The 25,900-nt window shown below is 48.9% G+C and overlaps 1 protein-coding gene and 1 long non-coding RNA gene across 4 annotated transcripts in view; one reads left to right on the forward strand and one right to left on the reverse strand.

Annotated features, from left to right (window-relative positions):
• Positions 1-6,238: 6,238 nt before the first annotated feature.
• Positions 6,239-25,900, reverse strand: part of SPRED2 (sprouty related EVH1 domain containing 2) — a 197,551-nt gene continuing 177,889 nt past the window's right edge. For all 3 annotated transcript variants that reach the window (XM_054728136.1, XM_054728138.1, XM_054728137.1), the window contains 3 exons: positions 24,356-24,420; positions 9,062-9,211; positions 6,239-7,033 (listed from right to left, as the gene is read on the reverse strand). In XM_054728136.1, coding sequence (XP_054584111.1) covers positions 6,371-7,033; positions 9,062-9,211; positions 24,356-24,420 — 878 coding nt within the window. In that variant the 3' untranslated portion in view covers positions 6,239-6,370. The remainder of the gene's footprint in view (positions 7,034-9,061; positions 9,212-24,355; positions 24,421-25,900) is intronic.
• On the forward strand, positions 7,450-12,855 carry LOC129151849 (uncharacterized). The gene is made up of 4 exons (XR_008558537.1): positions 7,450-7,485; positions 8,493-8,576; positions 11,248-11,514; positions 12,278-12,855. It is a non-coding gene; the product is annotated as an uncharacterized LOC129151849 (long non-coding RNA).

The following is a 25,900-nucleotide window of genomic DNA, read 5'->3' on the forward strand; positions in this document are numbered from 1 at the left end:
GGAGGTAGCCAATTGATGTTGATGTTTCTCTCTCACCGATGTTTTTCCCCCCGCCCCCCCCCCCCTTTTTTTTTGTTCTCTCTCTCTCTGGCTGACTCGACATGGTTAGCATTAGAATAAAGGAATCGAGAAAAAAGCAAGCGAGTGCAAAGGGTTAAAAGTGGTGAGAGTGTACATCTTTGTTTTGTTCCTGATCTTAAAGGAAAAGCTTTCATTCTCTTACCAGTGAGTATGATGTTAACTGTGGGCTTATCACAATTGCTTTTATTGTGTTAAGTTTTGTTTCCTCTATATTCACTTTGTTGAGAGTTTTTATCATGAATGGATATTGAATTTTGTCAAATGCTTTTTCTGCATCTATTGAGATGATCATATGATTTTTATCCTTCACGTTGTTAATGTGGTATATCACATTGATTTGCTCATGTTGAGACATGCTTGCATTCTTGGAATAAATCCCACTTGATTATGATGTATGATCCTTTTAATGTAATGTTGAATTTGGTTTGCTAATATTTTAAATTGAGAATTTTTGCATCTACTGGTATGTTCATCAGGGATATGGGCTTGTAGTTTTCTTGTAATGTTTAGTAGAATTCAGCAGTGAAGCTATGTGGTCCTGGACTTTTGTTTGCTGGGAGGTTTTTTTGATTACTGATTCAATTTCTTATAAGTCTGTTAAGATTTTCCTTTTCATCTTGATTCAGTCTTGATAGGTTGTATGTTTCTAGGAATTTATCCAGTTCCTGTAGGTTGTCCAATTTGTTGGCATATAATTGTTCATGGTGGTTTCTTACGATCCTTTATGGTACCAGTTGTAACGTCTCCTCTTTCATTTATGATTTTGAGTCCTCTCTTTTGTTCTTGGTGAATATAGGTAAAGGTTTGTCTATTTTGTTTATCTTTTTTTCCCAAGCGATTAGTTTCATTGTTATTTTTAAGTAGTCATTTTAGTCTCTATCTCATTTATTTCTGCTCTGATCCTTATTTCCTTCCTTATACTAATTTGGGCTTAGTTTGTTCTTTTTCTAGTTCCTTTAGGTGTAAAATTAGGTTGTTTATTGGAGATCTTTCTTGTTTCTTAATGTCAGCATTTATGTCTATGAACTTCCCTCCTAGAACTGCTTTTGCTGCATCCCATAAGTTTGGGTATGTTATATTTCCATTTTCATTAGTCTCCAGGTATTTTTTTCTCTTTTGATTTCTTCTTTGATTCATTAGTTGTTCAGTAAAATGTTGTTTAATCTTCAGATATATATGAATTTTTATTTTCTTGTAATTGACTTCTAGTTTTATATCATTGTAGTTGCAAAAGATGCTTGATATTTCAGTCTTCTTACATTTATTAAGACTTGTTCTGTGACCTAATATATGACATATCCTGAAGAATGTTCCATATGTGCTTGAGAAAAATGTGTATTCTGTTGCTTTTGAATGGAATGTTCTATATATGTAAGTTCATCTGATCTATGTATCATTTAAGACTGTTTCCATATTGATTTTCTCACTGAATGATCAACCCATTGATGAAAGGGGGGTATTAAAGTCCCCTACTATTATGCAGTTGTCTATTTCTCCCTTTAGGTCTGTTGATATCTGCTTTATATATTTAGGTGTCTCTATGTTGAGTGCATAATTATTTATAAAATATTATATTCTCTTGGGTTGACACCTTTATCATTATGTAATGCCCTTCTTGTCTCTCATTGTTCCTGAGGACTCCAGCCAGCCTAGTACACTTCTGCAGTTCTCACTTAACATATCTGGGAGGGGCAGCCAGAATCAAAACCTAATTTAGAATTGCAGAGGTTAAAAAATCTCAACATATAAGCTGTAGGCCTAAATATGTACAAAATGTCCACAATGGATTCAGCCTCCTGTGCTTCAAGAGGTTGTCCTTCCCAGAAAAAAAGGAGGAACTGAGGAAGGAATTAGCATTTTGGAAGCGTATCCTGCGTACTACATTCTAACTACAGCACATCATTTAACCTTAGTGTTGTTCTGAGGGTAGGTATAATTCCACTTGTTACATCTGAGGAAACAGGCTCAAAAATTGTTTTGCTAGTAATGACAGACTGTCCAGTGACTTTGGTCGAATTAATGTAGTTTCTCTACACCTGATTCCTCACCTGTAACATGGAAAGACACCAGCTCCTCTGCAGAAGGTTAAAGGGGACGACATGTGTGTGCCCAGCTCCCGGCTGAGCACAAAGGGCACCAAACACGAGGGGCTATTCCAGAGGCAGCCTGAGGGAACAGGGCAGACAGGGTGAGTGAGGCTCTTGACTGGTGTCCGCTTTTTAAGCCTGAAAGCAGGAAGGAAGGCGAGTATCAGAGCGAGGCCTGGAAGGGGCTCTGCAGTCACCTGAGTCCTTGCCTCATGTGATTGCATGGTCACCTGTTACTGACCCTTCCTAAGCTTCTGTCCCGCAACCCGGAACAGGGATAGCAGAAGAGACATACCTTGGGGGGGGGGGGGGAGGGGGAGGGCGGGAGGCGGGGGGAGGGAAGGGGATCCATGAGGATCAAGTAAGATTTTAGGGCTCCTTCCCCACTGCAGTTCTGGAGGTGCCAAGTTCTCTCTCTTCTTTTTTTTTAAAAAATATATTTTATTGATTTTTTTACAGAGAGGAAGGGAGAGGGATAGAGTTAGAAACATCAATGAGAGAAGAAACATTGATCAGCTGCCTCCTGCACAACCCCCACTGGGGATGTGCCTGCAACCAAGGTACATGCCCCTGACCGGAATCGAACCTGGGACCCCCCAGTCCGCAGGCCGATGCTCTATCCACTGAGCCAAACCAGTCAGGGCTGTTTGTTTTTAATCAGAACAATTTATTCAAGATTGTCGTAAGTAAATTGTTCTGGCAGATATTATTTTCTTAATTCACCAATTCTATTTCAGAGCAATCCCATTATCCCTTTACTGTCAAAATAAAAGTTTTACAATTGATGTTTCTACTTCCTCCATGTTGACCCTTCACCCCACTATAATCTGGTTGATGCACCTCCTACTCTAATGAAATGGAGCTTCCAAGTTCCCCAGCAATCTCTTAATTACCTCTCGCCTTCTACCTGCCAGCATCTCCTGTTGCTTTTCACCTTGGCCATGGCCTAGAAGTCATCCCTTCCTGCAGGAGTTAAAACTAAGATGGAGGGGCCCCTCCACACCTCCTTTTAAGGCCCTACTCAGTTATCTAAAGGAGCCAAACTTTCCTCTGTGACCCCTAAAAACACCCCACACTTGATCTCCCCAGGATCGCCACCGTAACTTCCGGGCATCCAAGGAGCCCGCTTGGAAGGGAAAGTGGGCCAAATGTCACCGAGTAGAAAAGCACTGTGAGAAGACCACGGGTCTTGCTGTTTTAACAATTGGTTTTGGTAGAAACTGTCTTACACACACACACACACACACACACACACACACACACACACACACACACGGTTTAGCAGGAATTGGTGGAAAACAACTGGGAGGAAGTACAGCTGTTCCCTCGGAGGAGCTGGCCTGGGGGAAGGCCGGCCTGGGGAGAGGGGGTGTTCCCCTTGTTCCCCGGGTGCTGACATACAGCATTCCTTTCACTTGAGGCAGCTGAGCTGAGGAGCTGCAGCCGCCCCTGGGGAATATGACTTAGCTGGGAAGGGCCTCACACAAACAGACCTGTGTCCCCACATCCTCCTCCGAGAGAAACCCCTTCCCATCCTTCGTGCGCGAACTCCCGCCATCAGCAGAGGCTCCGATACGGCCCCGTCTCTGGCCCGACAAACAGCCCGAAGTCAGTGATCTCGTAGGATGTGTTTATATTTACACGGTACAGTTTAAAGCAATGGCTACATTGGTCATACATATTAGAAACCATAAAAAAAAAAAGTTAAGAACTTAAAATGTACATCATACACTTGTATATATATTTTTTACACAGAGGTAAAAAGGGTTATTATAAAAAAATCAATACAACAGGGTTTTTAGTATACAGGTCAAGAATGAATGATGCTTCAGGCACTTTAATTTGTTAATGTGAGCAAATAGCTTAGGGGGGGAGGGGGAGGGTGTCGGGAGAAGCTTCCAAAACAGATAATCTTTTTGGTTAATGTTTTGTTACCACAGATACAAAAATAAAATCTGAATAATTTCTCTCAAATGATTGACGTCAGTATGGCAAAGCTGACTGGGGAAATACTACACACTGTTCAGCTGCAGTGTGGCAATGAGAGAGAGGGACGTATTTACATAAATGTCCCCATGGCTGCCCTGTGCCTTAACCGCTGCCTTCACAAACCAAAAAGCATGGGCGGAGTCAGACTCACTAGCATAACTCTTCAAAGGGTGGACCAGGACGGGGGGGGGGGGGGGTGGGGGGGGGGTGAAGGGAGAGAGAGACGACGAACTAGAGCCGACAGACAAAAAGCGGCTGGGATACGTGTATTCTTACTGAAATAAATAGGGGCGCTGGAACTGAGGTCTAACAAAACATACATTAGTGTTGTGCTTTGTAGAGAGGAGACCTTGAGAAAGACCTTGAGGAAAAACCTCGGGGCGTGGGGGTGGTCTCTCAACAACCTTGGGAGGCTGGCTGCGGTTTGCTAGCTGTTCTCCAGGCAGGCAGGGAAGCAATGCTCTTTCCTCCCATCACCAGACCGACGACCCTCTAGTCCCTTTCCAGACCGAAAGGCCCAACCAGGCACTCCAACAAAGGAAAACGTCTACCAACTAACTCAGAAGCACAGAGGGCATTTGCACCGGTGATCTGACTAAAGAAATGCGACGGGCTCTCAGGAGAGCGGAAAGCATTCCACGAAGGTAAGCATGGCTAGCACTTTCCCAGTACGATGGGAAGACTGGAAAAAAGTCCCTTTCCTTGAAGACTGGTGTCCTGTGTGCAACAGGGAAGGGAGGGGTGAGGGACCAGGCCACGCCCTCGGCGGGCAGTCACCCCGGGAAGATCGTGGCGGGAAGAACAGTGTTTGACAAACCCGCCCCTGGGTTCTCCACGTCGTTCTGATTGTACGATGCTGGGCACGGGCAAACCACTCTTCACGTTCCTTCTTTCCGCCCTAGGATTTGGCGATTCCTTGCAATCGGTTAGAAAAATAATCTTTTCCAGCTAATTCGAAGCCTCCTAGGTAGCAAGGCGGCAGGTAGCCCTAGCCTGCTGACTCAACCATTTGTGCACACCAAGTGGCAAGTCTGGGTTTGGAGTTGCAGGAGAAAGACACTTAGGCATCGGAGGGGTTTTTACATATGGCCTTGTTTCTTCCTAAGTATAAATGAAGAATTTGGTGACGTGAAGTTGAGTCCAAAAGAAAAGCACAAACCCACGTACGAAATGCAGCCCACCACTCCTCAGATTTACAACATTTAAACCCCCACCCCCCGTTAACAGAAAACCCCCATTGGGGAGAGGGGAGTTCCTTTCGTTTGATTTACCGGAACCTTAGCGTTTCCCAACACTGGTTTGTGTTTAAAGAGAGTATTTGGTTTCCAAAACAGCAAGCAAATTTTTTTTTACTTTATTAGCATTTTCTTCCAATATTGCTAAATTTTTGGAAGTGGTGGTGACACAATTTTAAAAAGTTCTACCTTAGGGGTAACTGGGGAGACTCAGGGAAACCGGAAATCTCCTTTCTAGCCCTGGCCAGAGAGGATGTGATGCCGTTTAAGGAATTTTCCTGATTCTCCCAAGTTAATCTGAGGTTTAAGGCTCAATTCTTAGTCATTTTACGGGTGAAATGTCTGCATCCTGAAGAACTGGCAGATTTGGGGGGGGGGGGGCAGACCATGATGATGGGCTCAAGACAGAAACTGCGGCTTTCATGGGAAATGTGGCTTTAGAAAAGTTAAAGCGATCTTGTGTGATGGCGGAAGTTTGTCAGCCAGCTCACCACCTAGACGGAACAGCTAACGTGGGGTTGAGATACTTCTGGTTGGGTTTCATCATTCTGACATCACACTTCCAGGAACCCGGTGATGCTCGTTAGCAGCTGGCAAGCTGAGCCCAGAGAAAGATAGTCTGCGATGCTCTTGGAAAAACCAACTACAAGACCCATCAAAAAAAGAAAAAAGAAAAGCGGCCGTTCGGACGGCAGGCGCCTTTGAACTGGAAGAGGTGGGCAGGAAATCAACACAGGTATGAGACAGTGAGCTTGATTACAGATTATCAATACACGAGTCTACGCGGGGGGGGGGGTCCTTTCGTTAGAACACTGTGCGCAGGGATGGATGGGTGGGTGGGGGTGGCTGGGAGGTGCCGAGTCCGCCAGAGGGTGCCCCAGGCTGGAATGGCGCCCCGGGGGGCAGGGGAGAGGACGAGCGTGTGTGGGAGACAAGCTCCCTCGGGGCGGTGCACGGCGGGGAGGGCGGGGCGCGGAGTCACACGGCCGCTTTGTGCTTGCCGCCGCAGCACCTGCACATCACGCCGCAGTGGTAGCAGGCCCGGAGGGGCAGGTAACAGCACATACAGGGGGCCAAGAAGGACAAGGCGATAAGAGCCATCCACCGGAGGCAAAACTTCTCGTCGCTGGTGTCGCACGAGCAGGGGTCTGTGTAGTCGCCCTCGGGGTCCGACATACAGTGGTAGAGCAGGCTGTCCGCACACCACATGCAGCTCACCCGGCGGATGCAAGTTCTCACGGCGTCGGGCGCGTCCTGGCAGCGGCCCCGCCGGTTCTCCTCGTGGTTGAACATGTCCCTGCAGTACTCGCACCGGGAGCGCTCGCCGTCCTCCCGCCGCCGCGACTTGCCCCGCGTGGGCTGGGTCTTGATCACGCCGCCCCCGCGCCCTTTGGGGTCCTCACGGAGGCCGAAGTCCGAGGAGTCCACGTAGGGGTAGTTGTAGTCGTGCTTGGGCACCTCGCCCTTGGCGAAGCGCACGTAGGAGTCCGCGTCCTCGGCGGGGTCCGGGGCCCTGCCGCGCACGGGCGCGTGCCGGTAGTCCTCGTAGCCCGTCACCCAGATCTTCTCCCGCGGGTTGATGCGCACGATCTCCTCGTCGTCGTCCGGGAAGCTCACCTGGCGGTAGGGCCTGGGCATCGGCTGCCCCAGGAGAAAAGAGACGGCATTTTACAGCAGTGGCAAAAAAAAAAAAAAGAAAAGAAAAAGAAAAGAATCCAACATGTGCCTTTCACCTTGACAAAGACATTTCTTGAAGAAACTGACCCGTCCTGTAATGACTGAACATCTTATGGGTCAAAGATGGATTTCAAACTGTGAGTCTCAATCCATTCCTGGGTCGGGAATCAATTGAGTGGGCCGAGACCAGCTTTTATCCTCCCCCGTTTTTTGATTACCATATATATATGTGGGAGAGGGTGCCCACTGTAAGAACAGTTTGCATTTTCAGAAGCTGGACACACCCAGGTCAAGACGCAGAAGGTGTCCGATTTCTGCCTGGTTTTGTACAGTGTGTTCTCTGTTGTATGATCAGCTTTTTTTTTTTCTTCTTCAGTGAAATAGGCGCATACGGGAGTACACTGCACGTTAGAAGGGTAAGTACTTTTCATAACCTGTGCATAGACAATACGTGCGCTCTGGGTCACCCTATAAAATGCATTTCTCACTGTGGGTCGTGTTCCAAAAAAGCAAAAGGGGGCTACCAGGAACTATAAGAACTGTGGAATCTGGTTGAGAAGTTACGATGCCCAGGTAACAAAAGGTTAAGAGCCCAGGTTCCAGTTCTGTCACTCACTGCGCAGGCTCCGGAGGCCGGCTGCCTGGGTTCGAATCCTGCCAGGATCGCACAGATAGTGAGTGAGTGACAGAACTGGAACCTGGGCCTAGGCAGCTGCGGCCCAGAGCCATACCCTCCAGCCCCCACACCCCAACTGCATTCTGCCTTCGGGCCAAGAGTCCTCTCAGCAGGTAGTCGGTTTTCCACCTTGGAAGTCCGTTGGGCATGAAGGCTTTTTAAGGGGAAAAGAGCATGGTTCTGGGCAAACCCACTGGAGTCAAATTCGGGCTGTGCAATTTCCTGGCAAGTGGATATGCCTCAACCTCCGTTTTCCTGACCGCCAGACTGCATAGGGCTGTTGTGAATGGAAAGAATCTACGCGGTGTTCGCACTGGGCCTGTCACACGGGATGTGCTCAATACCCGCTACCACTGTCACCATTATAACAGTGACAGCATTTTGACATGGCAGTTCGGTTCACCCATCGCTTCCCAGCAGACTGTGCGCAGGGCCACCCCTCACACCCTTTGCCCTAATTCCCGTGACAATCTTGACATTAGAGCTTCCTGGGCTTCAGAAAATCACAGTCCTGTAGGATTTCAGAACAAATCTTGGGAGCTGTCACAGGCTTTGCTAATTTTTTAATTTTATTTTGCAAAGTAAGGAGAGTCAAGAAGTCAGTTCTTATCTATTGCTACCATAATTTGACTTAAAAACATTTTTAATGCCAAACTATTGGGACGCATACAACAAAAAGGTTTTTTTAAAGGAGTCACAGAAACCTAGCTTTACGTTAACTGTGCTCCTTTTTTTCTCTTTTCAAAGCAGACCCTGGTGGCCACCTCGCCCTCCACGGGCACCAGTCCCAGCCCCGCTGTTTGGGAACCTCCTCTGCAAAGCAGCCACTCGGTAAATATTTGCTGAATTATTGAGTCCCAGACTCCATCTCCCCGAGCAGGCCTGGGCCTGCAGCCCGAGCCACCAGGGCGCGAGCCAGGTGTGCGGCGCTCTTCAGGCCCGGGCGGGCTTTGTGCTGTCACACCGGGTCGGCAGGCCCTCTGCAGGGGGCAGCACCGCGCCTGGGAGAGCACAGACTTGCATTTGAATCTGTTCCACCGGGGACTCGATCTCTCTAGGCCTTAGCTTCCTCATCTACAAAGTGGGGAGCCGAGGACCTGCCTTGTGGGGCACTTTGCGAGGATGAAACGAGATACAGTACAAGGGATCTGGCACACAGAAACCTCTAAGCAAGGGTGAGCTGCCGCCGCCAGCGAGGTGGGGTGGGGGGGTACGAAGTTGCACGGAAGGGGCCTAGGCTCGGGGAGAGGAAGGAGGCCTCCAGCATCGGGAGCCCCGCACCCCGATGACCTCAGAGCAGGGAGACTACCGCTCACCTGTTCGAGGTGATAGTGGTCCGTGGGGTATGGGTCGTGGTGGTGGCCCAGGGTGTAAATCCTCCGGTGCTCGCAGGATGTGGGCGAGGAGATTGTCCGGGTGGGTTGTTCCCTCTTCTGAGAGGAATTAGAAGAGCTGTCTGTAGCTGTCTGTTTAGAGGGAGGTAACCAAGAGTTAATTTGAAAAAAACCAAACCCACACACCAAACCCTAGCATGCCGTCTACCCGCCTTGTGGCCTCTTGCTGGACTTCCCGAAATCTTGAGTTTATCCTGGCTCCGGGAGGCGGGAGGGCCCCTGAAGGACGAGATTGTCTACACATGATGTGGCCGCCAGACCCCGGACGGTTGGGTTTGTTTTCTCGAAGGTGGGAGCAGCGACCGGGCTTTGGGGCCGGGCTTACTACAGCGGGCCTCCCGCCGGCCGGGGCAGCCCAGTTTGGGCAGGGATGGTCGTCCCATTTGTAGCGCTAGTTCCAAGGCACTCTGGCAAGCAGGGGAGGTGCAAACACGGAAAAAAAAAAACCCCAAATGTTTACATGTGTGGCTAATCCCGGCCTGAGAAAGAGATAAGGATACCTTGGGGTATCATGGGTACTGGCTTTCCAGAAATTTTGTAGGACGACATCTTTGAGGTCCACTTTAAACTGGCAGCGAGATGGGCGACCGCGGAGGGTTAAGGCCGCCATCAGTGAGGAGGGGCTCGCAGAGCTGTCTCCCCAGCAGCAGTATCCAGTTCAGCCCCGAGCCTCCCTGATGGTGTCTTGGGAAGGTGATCAGATGTTGGGATGGACTGTGGCCAGAGCGCAGGGGGGGCCACCGCCTCCCAATATACCTACCACCTGGGTGCTTCATGCTCCCGCCTAAGACTCAATGAAGGGGGCCAGGTGATGGTCGCCCTCCACAACCACTCCCACCCCCCACATGCTCGTAAAAGACTGTTAAGTCTTTACAACCAGGGCACCCCACCTTTCACCTCCATGGAGTCGGGGACCCTTCCCCACCCCCACACAAATGAAAAGGTTTTTCTTGTATGTAGGAACTTCTTCCTCTCCTTGGCTGTTGCTCTCACAGTCCCCTTGGCCTTTTTATTCTACATGTCTTTTGTCCGTGTCATAAATCCTTTTGGGGGCAAGGCAGGGCTTAAACAAATAGACTGATAAGTTATTTTCACCCCTCTGCCCATTTATAAAGACGGAAATGCTCAGAAAAGTGGGACTACAGGTATTTAGGAGAAAGAAGACTCATTTCCATTATGCAATAAATTGCTGTTAATTTTTAAAACTTGGTGGACATGTGCAGCTTCCCTACAGGGACCCAACCTGCCTGGATTTTTCCTATTGGTTTGGTCCAAGTGATGCGGAGCTGATGCCTGTGTCCAATCCCTCCACCCGCAGTGGCTAATCCAGATGTGGACACATGGTCCTCGCAGGCCATCCAGAAAGATTTCTGACGGAGTTCAGAAAAGATGCTGACTTTTTATCTCGGGTCCCGTAAGCCTGGGACTGTGGTGAGGGCACTGGGAAAGCACCTTCTGAGGGTGAAGTGAAGCGAAACCTAGAGAAGGCAACCCCCACGGACAACATCTGAGCTTTGGGGTCCAGTCAAGCCTGAATCCTGACCCCCTCTTTGGTAACTTAAGCCAGATGTGCTGGGCTCACCACGTGGGCGCACTTCTCCTCACTCCCGATCCCAGCTCTGAGGCGGCAGCGCCACCTGCGTCACTCCCCTGGCCTCTCGGTGACCCCGACTCCTCTCCACAACGGGTGGGGTGACCTGGGCGTGCAGCCTGCTACCTCCCTCCTCTGCCTCTTGGGAGCCACCCAACTGGCGAGCAGCACGTGCGAGCAGCCATTCTGGGGACTGTGGGGCCCACCGTGGGGAGGCTGCAGACCCAGCACCCCTGAGACACCCGCTTCCTGCAGATGTAACCAAGACCACAAAGGGTCCCCCGCAATGGGTTCAGATAGGAAAGAATTACTATTAAATATCCGTAACAGAGAGAGAGCAAGCTGACACACAAGAATTTTTTCCTTTCTTCCACACTCTGCCTGTTGTCCAGCTCTCACCCACTTTGCTGTCGATCCGACGACAAAGCCCAGAACTCCCCCGTTATGAGAGTGTGTACCATGTGCCAGGTACACATGAACAATCGCAGGTAAAAGACCGTCTCCACACCACACATAGGAAAACGAAGACTCAGAGAGGCGGGACCTGCTGACCGGCAGTGGCTAACCCAGATGTGGACACCCTGACTATCAATCCCCCTGGAGTTCAGCACCCCACACCGCTGCTTCTCACACTCAGGCGAGCCCATTCCAACGCCTCCTCTGAGAGGAATTGTGTTAACCTCAACAAAAGTCCAACTTCACGTAAGAAGGCGCACCCTGCATGACAGACACCCAGCAAGTAAGGGGATGGCGTCTCATGATACAAAGGTTTCCAGAGATCTCAGTAAGTACTTCCTGAGTAAGCAGATAAGGGCCCTCAGTATGACTCACATCTCAAGGGTTACGTTCTTATCCAACACCCACATGATGGTCATCTCCGAGGCTAGAAGCTACCCGGGTGCTGACCGCGGTAACATGCTCTCAGCACCGAGGTCTCAGAAACCGGCTAACACATCACGGTCACCTCTGTGTTAGTCAGCTGGTACCCTCATCCACCCCAGGGCCAGGTTAACAATGTGTAGGAAGTCATTCTGAGACATGAGGCACACCCAGTTTTCCCGGTATTCATGAGCCAATCAGAAATGCCCCCGTCTGACCTCCCTAGGCCCAAACAGCACCACCCCCCACACCCGACCCCCAGCACAGTCAAGTGCAAAGCTTCCCAAACTCGAGGCTGAGGGAGACCTTTGAAGGCCTCCTAACCTAGTGAGGGTTTGTGCAAAGGAGCAGGAAAGCCAGCAACCTCTGAGGTATGCCCACAGTTCCCCGCCTCCCGAGGGCCAGGCTGAGGGTACGGCCCGGCCCAGCCCACAGCCTTCCCTGCCAGACTGCTCGGTGTGGGTCTGGACCCTGGAAAGGAGAGCCTGCCAGACAGGCTCCACGGGAAGCCGAGGTCGTGTCAGATCTATACTATCAGACAAATCTTGAAGCGGGGTGACCCGCAAACAAGAGGGATGTCCTATCAGGGCATCTCCAAGAGCAGTGAGGGGAAATACCTCCTGCCCACATGCACTGCTGACCTAACTGCTCGTGGTTTCCACTCACAGCGGGAGGACAGCAGCCACCCAAGCGGTGCGCACGCGCACACACCCACAAGCAAGCTGCTCGAAGGTCACCGTCGCTTGTGTGCACAAGCTCATGCCACCTACCCATCTGACAGCTTCTCCTTCGACGCGGAAAGACTGCGGCTGCGTTTTAAACTCGCCTTGCTCTCCCGAGGGTGTCTCAACTGCTGCAGGTTTGAACTCAAGAAGGACAAAGGCAGAGGCCCTCAGCCCCCCGAAGAGGGACAGCTTCAGTGCCAGGCTCCCCGAGCCACTGCACCGGCACGTGTGTCCTCCACAGCCAGCCTCTGACTCAGTGTCAGTGCCCACGATGAAAACGAGGTCCAGCCAAGAAGTTTGCAACTTAATATTGAGGACCGAACAAAAGAAAGGCGGTGGAATGTTATAATGTTAAATATCAGGGTCTTAGCTCAGGCAGACTGGATTTGAATCATTCTCTGCTCATTATAAATTGCGTGATTTTGGTCTAATTCACATCTAACTCCAGTTTTCATATCTGCAAAAACGGAGCTGAAACTGTCCTCAGAGTTATTGCAAAAATGAAATGAGATTAAACATTTGCAAAACTGAAATGAGATTAAGCATTTCCATTTTTTAAACTGGTACTGCCGATTACAGAAAAGTTACTGATTCTGTTGGTCCGGTATCTGGTCGCCTCGCTTAACTTCTTATAGAAGTTCACATAGTGACTTTGGGTTTTTCTCAGTAAATCATATTACCTACAAAAGATAGTCTGGCCTCTTTTCCAGTATTTATACCTTCTTTTTCTTATCTTACTGCAATTTTTGCCAGGGCTTCCAGCCTGATGTGGAAAAACAGAGGCAATAGTGGCCCTGCTTGTCTTTTTCTTTTTTTTAAATTGATTATATATATATATATATATATATTTATATATATATATATATATTTCTTTATTGATTTCAGAGAGGGAGAGATACAAACATCAATGATGAGAGAGAATCATTGATCAGCTGCCTCCAGCATGCCTCCTACTGGGGATCAAGCCCGCAACCCAGGCATGTGCCCTTGGCCGGAATCGAACCTGGGACCCTACAGTCTGCAGGCCAACGCTCTATCCACTGAGCCAAACCGGCTAGGGCACCCTGCTTATCTTTTTAAAAATAAATTTCCAATGATCACTGTAAAAACTCACAGACTTTGAGTAATTAACAAGCTTGTGTGACCCTCTAACAGGGCAGGAAGCTGAGACAGGACCTTGATAAGGAGAACAGAGAAAGAACAGGAGAGTGAGAAGGGAAGGGAGGTGGAAGCGAGAGTTCAGGGTACTGAGATGAAAGGGTGGGCACTGCTAACCTTAAAAACACTGAGCAGAGCCCCGACCAGCCTGACCAAATCCACTCTGGGAGTACCAATACCCATCCCTTCCCTGAGGGTTTTTGGGTTTGGGCTGGGTGCTTGTGGGATGTGGGTTCACATTCTAGATGGGTAGACAACCCAGACCTGGGCCCGGAGGAAGGAAAAAAGAGGCTCAAACTGATCAGTGAACATCGGATAAACTTCTTTAAACATTGTAAGCTTCCAGTGTCTGAGCTCTGCAGACGTAAGTTGAACTTACTTTGAGAAGTCAGATATTTCCTTTGAGAACTCAGAGAATTCCCCAGAATTTAACAAATAAGAGGAAAACCACGGAGCTTCAAAAGTTGATAGACTTTCCTTCTGAATAACTGACTTGAATGTTATGATATCTTGCCAGTAAGTCAAAATCTGAAGTACAAAAGACCCTGGGTGGAGGCCGCCTGTTCCCCAAGGTCAATGCTACCTGTGTGGGCGGGAATTTGTCTGAATGGAGAAAGGGGGTTAGAAGATCAATGCCTAATGTTAGAGCTGTGGCTGGCTCCCTCCTATGTTACGGGCATATTTTGTACAATAGGATTTCTTACTCTTAGAAAGTTGGCTACCCTTCCCTGACCTACGGAGGGCTCTGGAGTTCCCCGGGAGGTTCTTGAAGAAGCACGTGCATTTGTTCGTGTGCCCTGGGTCCGGGAATGAGCCTCCTTCATTTGGAAGGTTAACCTCTTTGACCAGGGGAAGCTCAAAGAGGGAGGGAAAAAACCAAGAGGCTAAACCAGGTAAGAAGGCAATTTGCTTAAATTAAGTTACCCATCTGGGATAGGATCCTAGCTGCAGACCAGGGCTTTCTGGGGCATTCCGGGTGGGTCAGACTATACATTTCAAAGTAAAAGAAGTGTTTTCAGGACTATGTGCATCCCCTTGAACTCCCCTGGGTTTTCCCGCTAAATCCTTGATTTTCCAAAAGGGGGTGGGGGTACAGAACAAAGGCAGCAACAGCTGGCAGACAGTGGCTAGGGGAGAGAAAGGGGTGTCCAGGGCTGATTTTTCAAGGACACGTGGAACTATTGAGGGGCTCCTGGTTTATAGCTTTCCCGAGTAGGACACTCCCACCGAGTGTATCGGTGCGACTACGAGAAGGCTGGCGTTTGTCAATTTTCTCCTCCCTTCTGGGATGGAGACAAATGGGATGAACCCCACCCACCTCCAGAGAGGCAAGCAACCAAGTACAGCCACTTCATCATCCCCGTGTCTCCAGAACACGAGCCGACGGAAGAAAGTGCACGGTGCATGGAGCCAAGCCCACTCAGCGGCCGCTTCCGGAGGCCAGCGGACCTGGGTGTCTTCAACAGGCCCAGGAGGGACGGGTACGAAACTGCTGGCGGAGCGCGGCCACGTCACCTGGAGTCACACAGCGACGCTCGGCCCACATAGCTCAATGCAGAGAGAAACGGACAGCCGGATGCCAGGCCATTCGTCTTAGACAAGTTGCTGAACTTCTTTGGGCCTCAGTTTCCTCCTGTGTAAAATCAGGGGCTCTACTGGGTGATCCCCAAGGTCTATGTGGGCTCTAACAATTTCATGTGTAATCCTCCTCCCTCTTCCTAAGAATATGACAGGTCACAAGGGTTTGTCTAACCCTGTTGCTTAGCTGATTCAAGAGCCACACGATATATGTCAACTATACTTCAATAAACACAAATAATAAATAAAAATAAGTCATCACCATGCCCCCCCCCCCCCAAGCTGCCAGAGGATTCACTCAGAGGATGAAGTAGAATTTCTGCCATCGATAGATGCTATTTTGACTTTTTAAAGATGGGTTACTAGGAGTTATGACCACAGTTCGTATTATTTTGACTGCAATCCACCACCAAAATAGATCTCGACATCTGATGCATTCTTCCTATAGCAAGGGCTTCTCGTTTTATTTCTTTTAAAAAGTATGCACACACACAGAGTATATATAAATACAAATGTATGCCATTCCTCTCCACCTCGGGCTGGGAGACTAGACTGATCACATAAAACTCGGCTGCTTCTGCCTATCAGGAGACAGTAACCGGGACGGCCGAGGGCCCCAGAGGCGCCTGGCTCAGGGGTGTGGATGAGCTGTTGTTTCTAACGCTTCAGCAAAGCTTACATTCTCCTTCATATCTACCAGACTGACAGGCCCGTGGCCAATCCCTTTTCCTCTGCTAAACAGGAAGTTATCACCAGGTCTTTGGGAACAGATAGCACTGGCTCACCTGTCCTAAGGGCCTACATTGGTTCTAGGTGTCCTGTTTCAAAGAGGCAAGCAGAGCAGAAAATCGGCCAGGTACATGCTCTCCTACGGTCCCAGCGAGCAGGCAGTTTGGCCTAAGAGGCAGCTGCTTGGGGAAAAGAGAGCACTCTGTCCTCGGGCATTAATTACCCTCTCTGGGACCCAGGGAATAGATAAAGTGGGCGTTCCTTCATTGGGAAAAAATAATAATAAAAAGGAAATTTCCACATGTTCAACAAAATTTTGTGTGTCTAGACGTTGAAGTCAGGTGAAAGCAAATTTGATATGAAAGGAAAGGACTGATGAGCCACAGCTTCGCTTCACCGGAAGGGCTGAGGGATGGGAGCAGGAAGGCCGGGTTTCAGGTAACCCCGGCGACGTTCTCTGTATGAATTAGTAAAATGGAAATAACAGCATCCACGGCTTAAAACGATGAGATGACATACGTGTAAAGGAAGAAAGACACACGTGGAAGCGTTAGAGAAATGCCGCTGGGCTTCCTGAAATGGAGAGCGTTGCGAAGCTTTTGTTGGACATGAACTGCTTTAGTTGAGCCACTGGAAGGCACTGCTTTTGAGTAAGACGATCCTCCTCTTACTATGTGATGTGAGCTTGGTAACTGTCGTGTGGAAGGTAAAGCGTGGGCCTCCGCCTGCAGCAGCTAAGGGACACGCTTCCGGGTGCCAACCACGGGGCACAGGGCTGCCCCTCCCAAACATTTTTGCCTTTCTTAACCAATTTCACTAAATTTTATAGAATTTACATTTCCAGCCTATGTTCTCTCCACGTATCCTCCCCCCACCCCGCTTCTGTCCCCATCCCTTCATTCCATAGGGAGAGACAACAGAAACATTTCTGATCAGCGGATCTTCTAAAAGGAGGCTGGGGCTTGGAGGAGGAACTGGCGACCGTGTGCCTGCACTGAGGCTTTAGGCCAGCGCCCTCGCTGAGATATCCATCATTTAGGTGGTTCTTTTGCAACGAAGGGGGACTCTGGTACGCTTGACGGGTAACATTTATAAAACGTGCTGAATAAGTACTGCCTTTTCTTACAGTTCCGGGCGAGCAGAGTGTGGAACTGAGCCTCTCTGAGCCTGGGTGATTCATCTGCAGACACGAAGGGCCGGTAGGGTACCTCCCAGGTGGCCGGAGGACAGATGCAGTGATGTATGCGCAAGTGTGGGCGTAGCACCAGGGCAGCTCCACGCCCCAGTTCCTCTCCCTCCCTTCCCCTGGGCCAGCAGACAGACTCAGAAGAAATGTGTCCACCCTGAGAAGGTTGTGTGTTCAAAGGATCAAGGGTCACAGCTAACTCACGGCAGAACCAAGTTCAGAATCCAGGCCTCTCCCTCACCTCCAAACTCCGTACTCTCAGGGGTCACACACCACGTCAGCTTTTAAAAACACTCTTAGAAAATCAGTAGGTGAACCCCATCTATCTATCTATCTATCTATCTATCTATCTATCTAAAATAGAGAAATATGCTAATTAACCGGGACGCCATAACGGGTCAACTGGACAGGAGGAGGTTGTGCGCACAGCGTCGGGGGCGGGGCGGCAGGGGCCTCCGAGCGCCTGCGCTGGGGGAGGGCCTGATCAGCAGCGGCTGTGGCTGCTTCAAGGGCCAGAGAGGGAGGCAGGGCTGGACCGGCAGCGGCCATGGCTACTGTGGGGCCCAGGGAATGAGGCAGGGCAGAACCGGCGACTCCAGGGTGGGCGGCACCTCGAGATTTCAAACCGCGCGCTGGGCTCCTAGTTTTATTATAAAGCTGGTCGATATGCCTTCAGTTTTAATGTTGGGGCTGGATTAGGTGGAAAAACTCTTTAAGGAAAATTTTGTGGTATTCTGCACTCTTCCGCTTCTGTACGTGAAACCTAGGTAATTACAAAATTCAATGAATTTTTTTTCTACTTAATTAAGAATGAAAATAAGGACAACTTGCAAATACTCAAAAAGCCCATCTAGGATAAAACAAAACTGCTTCTCAGTACTTTGGTTTCAACCACTTGCTCTAACCTCGCTTTAGAGAGCACCTGGGGTGGATGGGCGAGGCACCATCGGGGACAACTGCTCTGAACAGCCAGAAGGTAACAATGCAGCTTGTAATAAACAGGATGCCAGGGGGCCAAGCACAGGGCACGAGGCAGGACCAGGTTTTCCAATTTGGGCAAAACATGGCTAGAAACTGATGATGCTCTAACAGACATGACATCTTCCCTGTCTAAAGGAGGACTGCCTACATCAAGAAATAAATACAGCGACACACCAACACATAACCCAAATACCAGCCTTTTCCAGCTGGGTTCTCGGAGAGAATTCAGACCCGAACAAAATCATGGAGTGACTCTTCTCAATTCTGCAAAGGACGTTACACAGTGAGTACCGTTCTCGGTGCACAGGACACGTTAACTCACTATATAAGGATGGATTCCTTAAAGTGCTAGGGCTTAACCTTTTGCACTCGGATGTCGAGTGTGACTCGACACGGTTAGCATTAGAATAAAGGAATTGAGAAAAAAGCAAGCAAGTGCAAAGGGTTATTGGAGAATTGATGGAGAAGGGCTGTCCAAATCCCAAAACGATACTTAGGTGGAAGTAAACCTAGAGGGTGGAGAAAAACAAAACCCCAAATCTATACATGTAGGGTAGGCCTTGCTATGGTCAAGCTCCGAGTTGCCATCTTGGGGACCATAGGCTGGAACACCCACTAGGAAGGCTCCAAGCCCACCACATGAATGGGTCACATGGGCATGAGCCACATATCTATTCTCTTGTCTCTCCCTTTTCCAACTTGGGTCCAAGAGAACCCTAAGATAGAACTCTTATATTTGGTGGTGGTTAAAAAAAAAAAAAATAGAACAGCTGAAGGACCCTAAATATACTTATTCAACGGCGGAAGAGGAAAATAGCAGCGGAGAACTGGGAAGCTGGGCGCGAGCGCTCCCTGCCCCTCCGCCACGAACTGGATGTGAGATCGCAAGCGAGTCACGCGTCTGAGTCACCTGGAAAGAACTCACAATCCCTTCCCACTCCCGGACCGGCGATTCTAAGGAGCTGGCTTTTTAGAGCGGCCCTCGCCACCCAGCAAGGCAAACAAATGTCCAGCTAACGCCTGCAGCTTCTCTCTAATGGGCCATTGTTTCCACGGTGGACATCCGGCTGCCCAGCGCGAGGCAGGGCGTAAGCAGGAAGAAGAGCGCTTGGAGCCACAGAAGTCAACCTCTTTAATCCCTAAACCTCCAGCGGGGGGAACGAGGATGAGCTGCTATAACTAAGCTGTTCATCTCGATTCCTCCTCCTCCCTTGACCTCTCACCCACCTTCTGATAAAACCCCTCTCATTTTAAAAAAAAAAAATCAATACACGTATGTATATCACTTAATATCTCAAGTAGCAATCTCGCCTCTCTCCACTTCAGCTTCTCGCTCTGCAGAGAAATGAATACACTTTCAACTCTTGTGGCTCTTCTTGTATTTGTCTCCATTTTTTTTTCAATCGCATGTGGTTTTATACTATTTTCTGATTTGCAGACTTAGATATTATTTAAGGACTGCTTATTATGGATGAAGATCTAGCCCTTTTATACACCCTCAAGTATCCTCCTATAAAGGGAATATTTCCCTAATCCCCCAGCTTTAGCGCCAGAATCCAGCCACTCGGCACAGTGACAGCTGAAGCACCGACCGCACGTGACCAGATTCTAGGTCGGCTGCTCTAGAAGTATGTGTGCCCTGCAGCTGCATTCTCCAGCGATCCTATTAAAAGGACCCTTGTCTGGCTATGACGATGCTAATAACATTTAAACATTACTTTAGAATTCCGCCGCAGTAAATAAATCACCCGGTTTGAATGGACCAAACCCTACACAACAGGAATTTGGGAAATTGTTCACTAAGTGACCACAGAACCCAGAGCCTCTCCGGTGCTAGCCAGTTCATTGTCTCTCCTCACTCTGCCCCGGAATCCCTTTCCTGCCGGTTCCAAACCCTCACCTGGAGGGACCTGGGAGGAAGTCAGTTCTAAGTTGGGGAGCAAAGCAGCTCAGCTTATCCACAGAGATAAACAGTCCACACCTGAGGTTCACAGGGCCTCCTCCACAGAGACAAAAGCGCCACGGAGGGAACAGACTCGAGGGTCTTTCTCCATCCCTCTCGTCTCCCCAGCTCAGAAGGGACAGAAGTGAGAGTGCGCTCTCAGCAGTTTACAGACTGCGAACCTTTGTTGTTGCTTTATGTTCTTTGCATGACTCATCTCACACATTACCAAGTGGCTCAGGCCCTGGAATTCCTGGTACCTCCATGTTTAATGCTGGGCACTCCCTTGCCACCAAGGGTCAACCGTTGTAACTGAGGTCTCCCTGGAGTGCAGGGGCCGTGAGAGGGCTGTGCCACACAGGAGAAAGCTGGCGAGAGGGTCAGCAGCAGCGCGAGGAGCCAACAGCTTACAGTGGTGACAGAGCCGGGGCTCCGCTCCTCGCTGTACACCGAGCACAAACGGATGGAAACACGGCACGCAGGCACTGAGATTCCCTCAAAACCACCCCCTTTCAATGGCTCTCCAAGATGACAAAGCAAATGAATAACGTAGAAAAACCTGATTTTACACACCATACAGTAATCCTCACCAAATGCCACAGATAGGGTTTACGACTTGCTGTATCTGCGCATGTATGTGTGTTTACACACACTTACACATATTATTTTTGCTGATCAGTTAAAAATAAGTTACCTGGAATAGGTATCTTATAGGTATCTTATATCTTCTCTGACCTCCCCTACCGTCAAGTCCCTGGTTCAGAGGGCTCTGCAGTCTGTGCCAGGCCAGCCTAAGCCTGTCAGAGCCAAGCTCATCCCTGTTCAAACCACCCTGCTCCCTGAATCAGGGCTGCAGCACGCTTTACACACCTCTGTATTATCCAAAGCAGTTTTTTCAAATCACTAGCCGGGAGGAGTCTGTTGGAAAGCATGTTTAAAGGGGTACAACCAATATTTTAAAATATGAAATAAAAAATTGCTTATAAAAGATATTCTTGGGACAACTGAGGAACTATTATCTGACAGGAGATTCCTATAAGGGATCTGGAAGGGACAGAAGTGAGAGTGTGCTCTCAGCAGTTTAAAGCAAAATGACATATAACGAAGCCCATTTTACCACAGGCTAAACCAGTGGTCGGCAAACTGCGGCTCGCAAGTTTGCCGACCACTGGGCTAAACCAGCAACGCAAGAGTGAAGTTCCTACACTGCCTCACCAACGTTCTAACAGAACAACGCTGAATGAAATGCATTACTCCGGGCCTGTTGCATCTGGGGGTCAGATCACCCATTTATTTATTGGGTATTTATAGAGCAAAGCTTTCTAGGGTTGCAGAGACTAAAATAATGAACAACCTGTTTCTAATTGACTGGAGATGCATTCACTCAGCAAATAAAATAGGAAAGCCAAAAAAGGGGCAGGCTTTTAAGTGGCGAGAGGAATACAGAGTACCATGGGATTTTAAACAAGAGAGAACAATCCTATTCGGTCGAGGGAGGAATACGAGGGCACACGAACGGATAAACAACCCACACTCAGAGAGTCGGAGTGGTTGCTCATCAGGGGTCTCTGGTGGCGGCACTGGCAGGAGAGATGTGGACACACACCAGGCTGGCGGCAGTGACGTGGAAAGGAGAGCCACGGGAACACTGTGGAGGCCCCAGTGTTGGCAACAGGTGCACAGGCAGGGCAGGCGTGCATGCGTGTGTGTGCATGCGTGCACACACTAAGAAGGGCATGCATTTAACCGAGAAACGGCAACATGGTTGTACCATCCTGAGAAGTCAGGCGGAGAAGCTGCTTGGGGGGCGGGAGCGGGGGGGTAACCATCAGGGCTGGGAAGTGTGAGCAGGGACAGCCCGTGCTTGGTGAGCACCCAAGCCAGACAGCTACCCCACAGGGACCTGGGCTGCCCCCTCCTCCACTTCATTCCCTAGTGTAGAATGTGCATCAACAGGCTGCCCACGACGTCCTGCTTTCCTCCCAACCCCAAGCAATCCCCCGAAACGGGGACCCCCTGGCTCCACCAGCAGAAACAGAGGACACACGTGTGGTTCCTCCAGTGACAACACCTCTACAGGTTTCCCCACACACACGCTGTTCTCGCAGGAAACCCCTAACTCCATCCTCGGCGGTAAGTTACACTCTTTCATTGATAAATGAGTTCTGAGTTCTAAACGCCTGTCTCACCAATAAAAGGTGTTTTTTTTTTTAAAAAAAGATTGTAAAATTGATTTTGAGAGAGAGCGGACAAGCGGGAAACCTGGTGGTAAGGTTGACGACCCTCTCATCCTTACACAGGATGTGTTTCTAATAGTCCGTGACCGAATGGCTGGGGCTGTCTCGAGAAGGGAGGTACTATTGTTCAGTCCCTTCTTTGTAAACCAATGGAATGAAGGCCACGGGTCCCATACAGCAGGGCTACAGGGAATGCGAGGGAGTGGGGCTCCTTCCCCAGTGAGTTCCAAGTGTCTGGGAGCAGAAGGGCTGTTTCTACACTTCCTTCCAGGCACTCGGCGACACCCTAGAGCAGCATGCTGATACCCCGCGGCTGAAAGGGCAAAACCAGGAGGATGCTGGCTTCCATCACCCGGCTCCCGCTGCCCTCTCCTGATTCTATAAATCATTCTGGCAGGTAGCTGGGAAGCAGCTGCGGGTGACAGTTTTGCTCTGGAGCACAGGAAGCCACCTTTTAACCCTCCTGCTGTTGTTTGTCTCTCCAAACGTGACAAAGGAACAGATGTAAGCAACATGCCAACTGCTGAGAAGATCTGCTCGGAGCGCTATAGGAAACCTGCTCAGAGCCACATCACACCAGCCGCTGCAGGGAAGGACAACCGAGTTCATTTCCTGACGCCCCCACGGACGCTGTGCTCACGTCGGGCTGGGATCCGCAGGCCGCTCGCTGTGCACATCCCGGCACCCGGCTTCGCCCCTGTGGTTCCCAGCCTTGAAGCCACTTCCCGAGCCCTGTTCCAATGCCGCCGAGGTCCAGTCGGGCCTCCCGACTGGTGGTCTTCTCTGACCTCCCCTACCGTCAAGTCCCTGGTTCAGAGGGCTCTGCAGTCTGTGCCAGGCCAGCCCAAGCCCTTCAGAGCCAAGCTCATCCCTGTTCAAACCACCCTGCTCCCTGAATCAGGGCTGCAGCACGCTTTACACACCTCTGTATTCAGTTTTTTCAAATCACTAGCCGGGAGGCGTCTGTTGGAAAGCACGTTTAGAGGGGTACAACCAATATTTTAAAATATGAAATAAAAAATTGTTTATAAAAGATATTCTTGGGACAACTGAGGAACTATTATCTGACAGGAGATTCCTATGAATTTTCTTATAGGTATAGGAATGGTGGTATGCTTGTGTAGAATACCACCTTATTTTTAGGAGGTGGATAATGAAGTAATTCCAGGTAACTTATTTTTAACTGATCAGCAAAAATGTACGTGTACGTGTACGTGTGTGTGTGTGTGTGTGTGTGTGTGTGTGTGTGTGTGTTGCACATCTCTAAATACACATACATGCACAGATACAGCAAATGGGGCAAAATGTCACAACTGCCAAATCTAGGTGTTGAGCATACAGTGCTCACTGGATTATTCTGTACGTGTTCCTATGTGCTTGAAAAGTTTCATAATCAAAAAGTAGAAGAAAACAAAACAAGAGAAAAAACCCATAATGCAGAGCATGAAGTACAGTCCGGTTTGAGGTGTCTCTGGATGTGTGCCCCCTAGGTTACAACGTAAATGTGTTTCATACTGTAGGTCAAGGCCACGAGTGTGAAAATGCTGCCCTAGAGCTTTTCTCACTAGGCACACGGCAGGCGTGCAATGAACTGTTATTTCCTTTTAGAAGCCCAGGACTTAAATGAAGAAGCTGAGAAATCATTTTATCTCCAGTTATATCCCATTAACTCAAGCTGTATCAAAACATCCAAGCCACTTCCTGCCTTCGCACACTTAGTTCCAACCTCAACTCAGCCTTCAGGCCTTTCTGATCCGATGTTTAATCACTCATCAGCAAGGCTACTTCTGGCATTCCCGTCGATGCCAGGGAGGCGGTTGTGTTCGACTCTGAGTAGGGTGACCAGTTGTCCTGGTTTGCCTGGGATTGAGGTGTTTTGTAGGACCAGGGACTTTCGATGCTAAAACTAGGACAGTCCTGGGCAAACCAGACGGTTGTTCATCATAAAACTGAGGAAAGACGGTGCGAGAACCTGGGACAGGTCCGGGAGAGTGGACGCTGTCAGGTCATGGTGTGATGTTCCCACTGCAACGCGAACAACAAAGGCAAAACCCAGCCCAGGAAAAATGGTGACAAGCCAGAGATCTCCACGATGGCATCCCTGCTGAAACAGCACATGCCAGATTGCGAAGTGTCTCTCATGCCCTTGACCAGAACCTCTCCCGAGTCCTCACCGCTAACCTGGAGAGCAAGGGACCCAGAGAACTTACCGTAAAAACGTCGTCATCACCAAGCTCAGCTTCATTGTGGATGGTGGAGGATGATGTGGTTGAGCCTAAGAAGACAAAAAAAAAAATGTAATAAAAAGTGTTTTCAAAGAGGTTAAGTCCAGTCCAATCGTTTAAAAGGTAGATTTTAATAAAACCACACCTCGTTCCTTTCCTGTGTAGCTCACTAACAGATGTTACCTGGGAATTAATGCTTTTAATTTATTCTTCAATTGACCCTTGCCAGGATGCCCCCTAAATGAACTTGGCCGACTGTTGTTCCCAATTAACCCCTTGAACTTTTGCACTGGCCATTAGCACACAGAGAAGCAACACAGAGGAGGGGCGGGGAGAGCCTGCCCACTGCTCTGCGGTGCAAGGTCAAGACCAGCCTCTGCCAGCGACCCCCCCCCCCCCCCCCCCCAGGTCCCAACAGGGTATAGTAGGAAAAGCACGGGATGGAAAACCCCCAGGTTAGACCCACCACCATCTCCCTGTAAACTGGACTTTGCTTTCTGGTCTTTTCATCTACCAAAGAGGGGGCTTGACTCAACAGCTTGTATGGTCACCCCCTGTTCTGAAATTCAGGCACCGTTCTCCAAAACCCAGATTGTGGGAGCCACCTTCTAAGCTGACACCAGGGCAAGATTGTTTTCTCTCACAACACCAGGGCCTCGGTGAGTTTTCTGTTTCTGCAGGCCAACATTTAGGCTCAGGTCAGAAAGCCAGGTTTATTCCACCATGAAATGAGGGTTCAGTTTATTTCCCTTTTCATCTCTTCATTCTGGTATGCAAGCCAGTAGAAATTCCCTTCTTTCCCCCATTAATAGTACCCAGTAATGTGTAGATCAACAAGTGACAGTTAATGGCCAAAAGGAAAAATATTTAAATTTGCATAAGTGATAGACCAAGAGCAATTTATTTTCTACCTTCTCCTTTTCTTGGTTAAGTCTTTAAAAATATGCATTTAGAAAGTATTTTGCTACTATATAAAACAGAAATTAAGAGAATTGCTCAGAAAGGGAAGAGAGCCTGACCGGCGTGGCCCAGTGATTGAGCGTTAACCTATGAACCTGGAGGTCACGGTTCGATCCCCATTGTGGGGCATGCAGACGGCAGCCTATCAATGATTCTCTCTTATCATTGATGTTTCTAGCTCTCTTCCCTCTCCCTTCCTCTCTGAAATCAATAAAAATATATTAAAAAGAAAGGGAAGAGAAATATTTAAATCTCCAACAAGGAATCCCTGGAGGAAAAATAAGTCCCATAATAACCTCTGCACAATTCCTATTAATCTTTCAGGGTTTTTCTCTACTTAAATTATACTAACCAATTAATACTTAAGGCAAGTTTGATAGAAAACAGCTGGGTAGAGAAGACATAGAAAAAAATGACATGTGCTCAATTTTGTTTATAAATTCAGTAATTAAGTATATGGACATACTGAAAACTGTTAACAGTAATACAGGAGCTATTTTCTCTCTATACATTTAAAAGATATGTTTGACAACACTTTAATATTTGTTACTTAGGTAAGACCTATGATGT

The sequence above is a fragment of the Eptesicus fuscus genome, chromosome 16 (genome assembly GCF_027574615.1).
Source record: "Eptesicus fuscus isolate TK198812 chromosome 16, DD_ASM_mEF_20220401, whole genome shotgun sequence".
Classification (NCBI taxonomy): domain Eukaryota; kingdom Metazoa; phylum Chordata; class Mammalia; order Chiroptera; family Vespertilionidae; genus Eptesicus; species Eptesicus fuscus.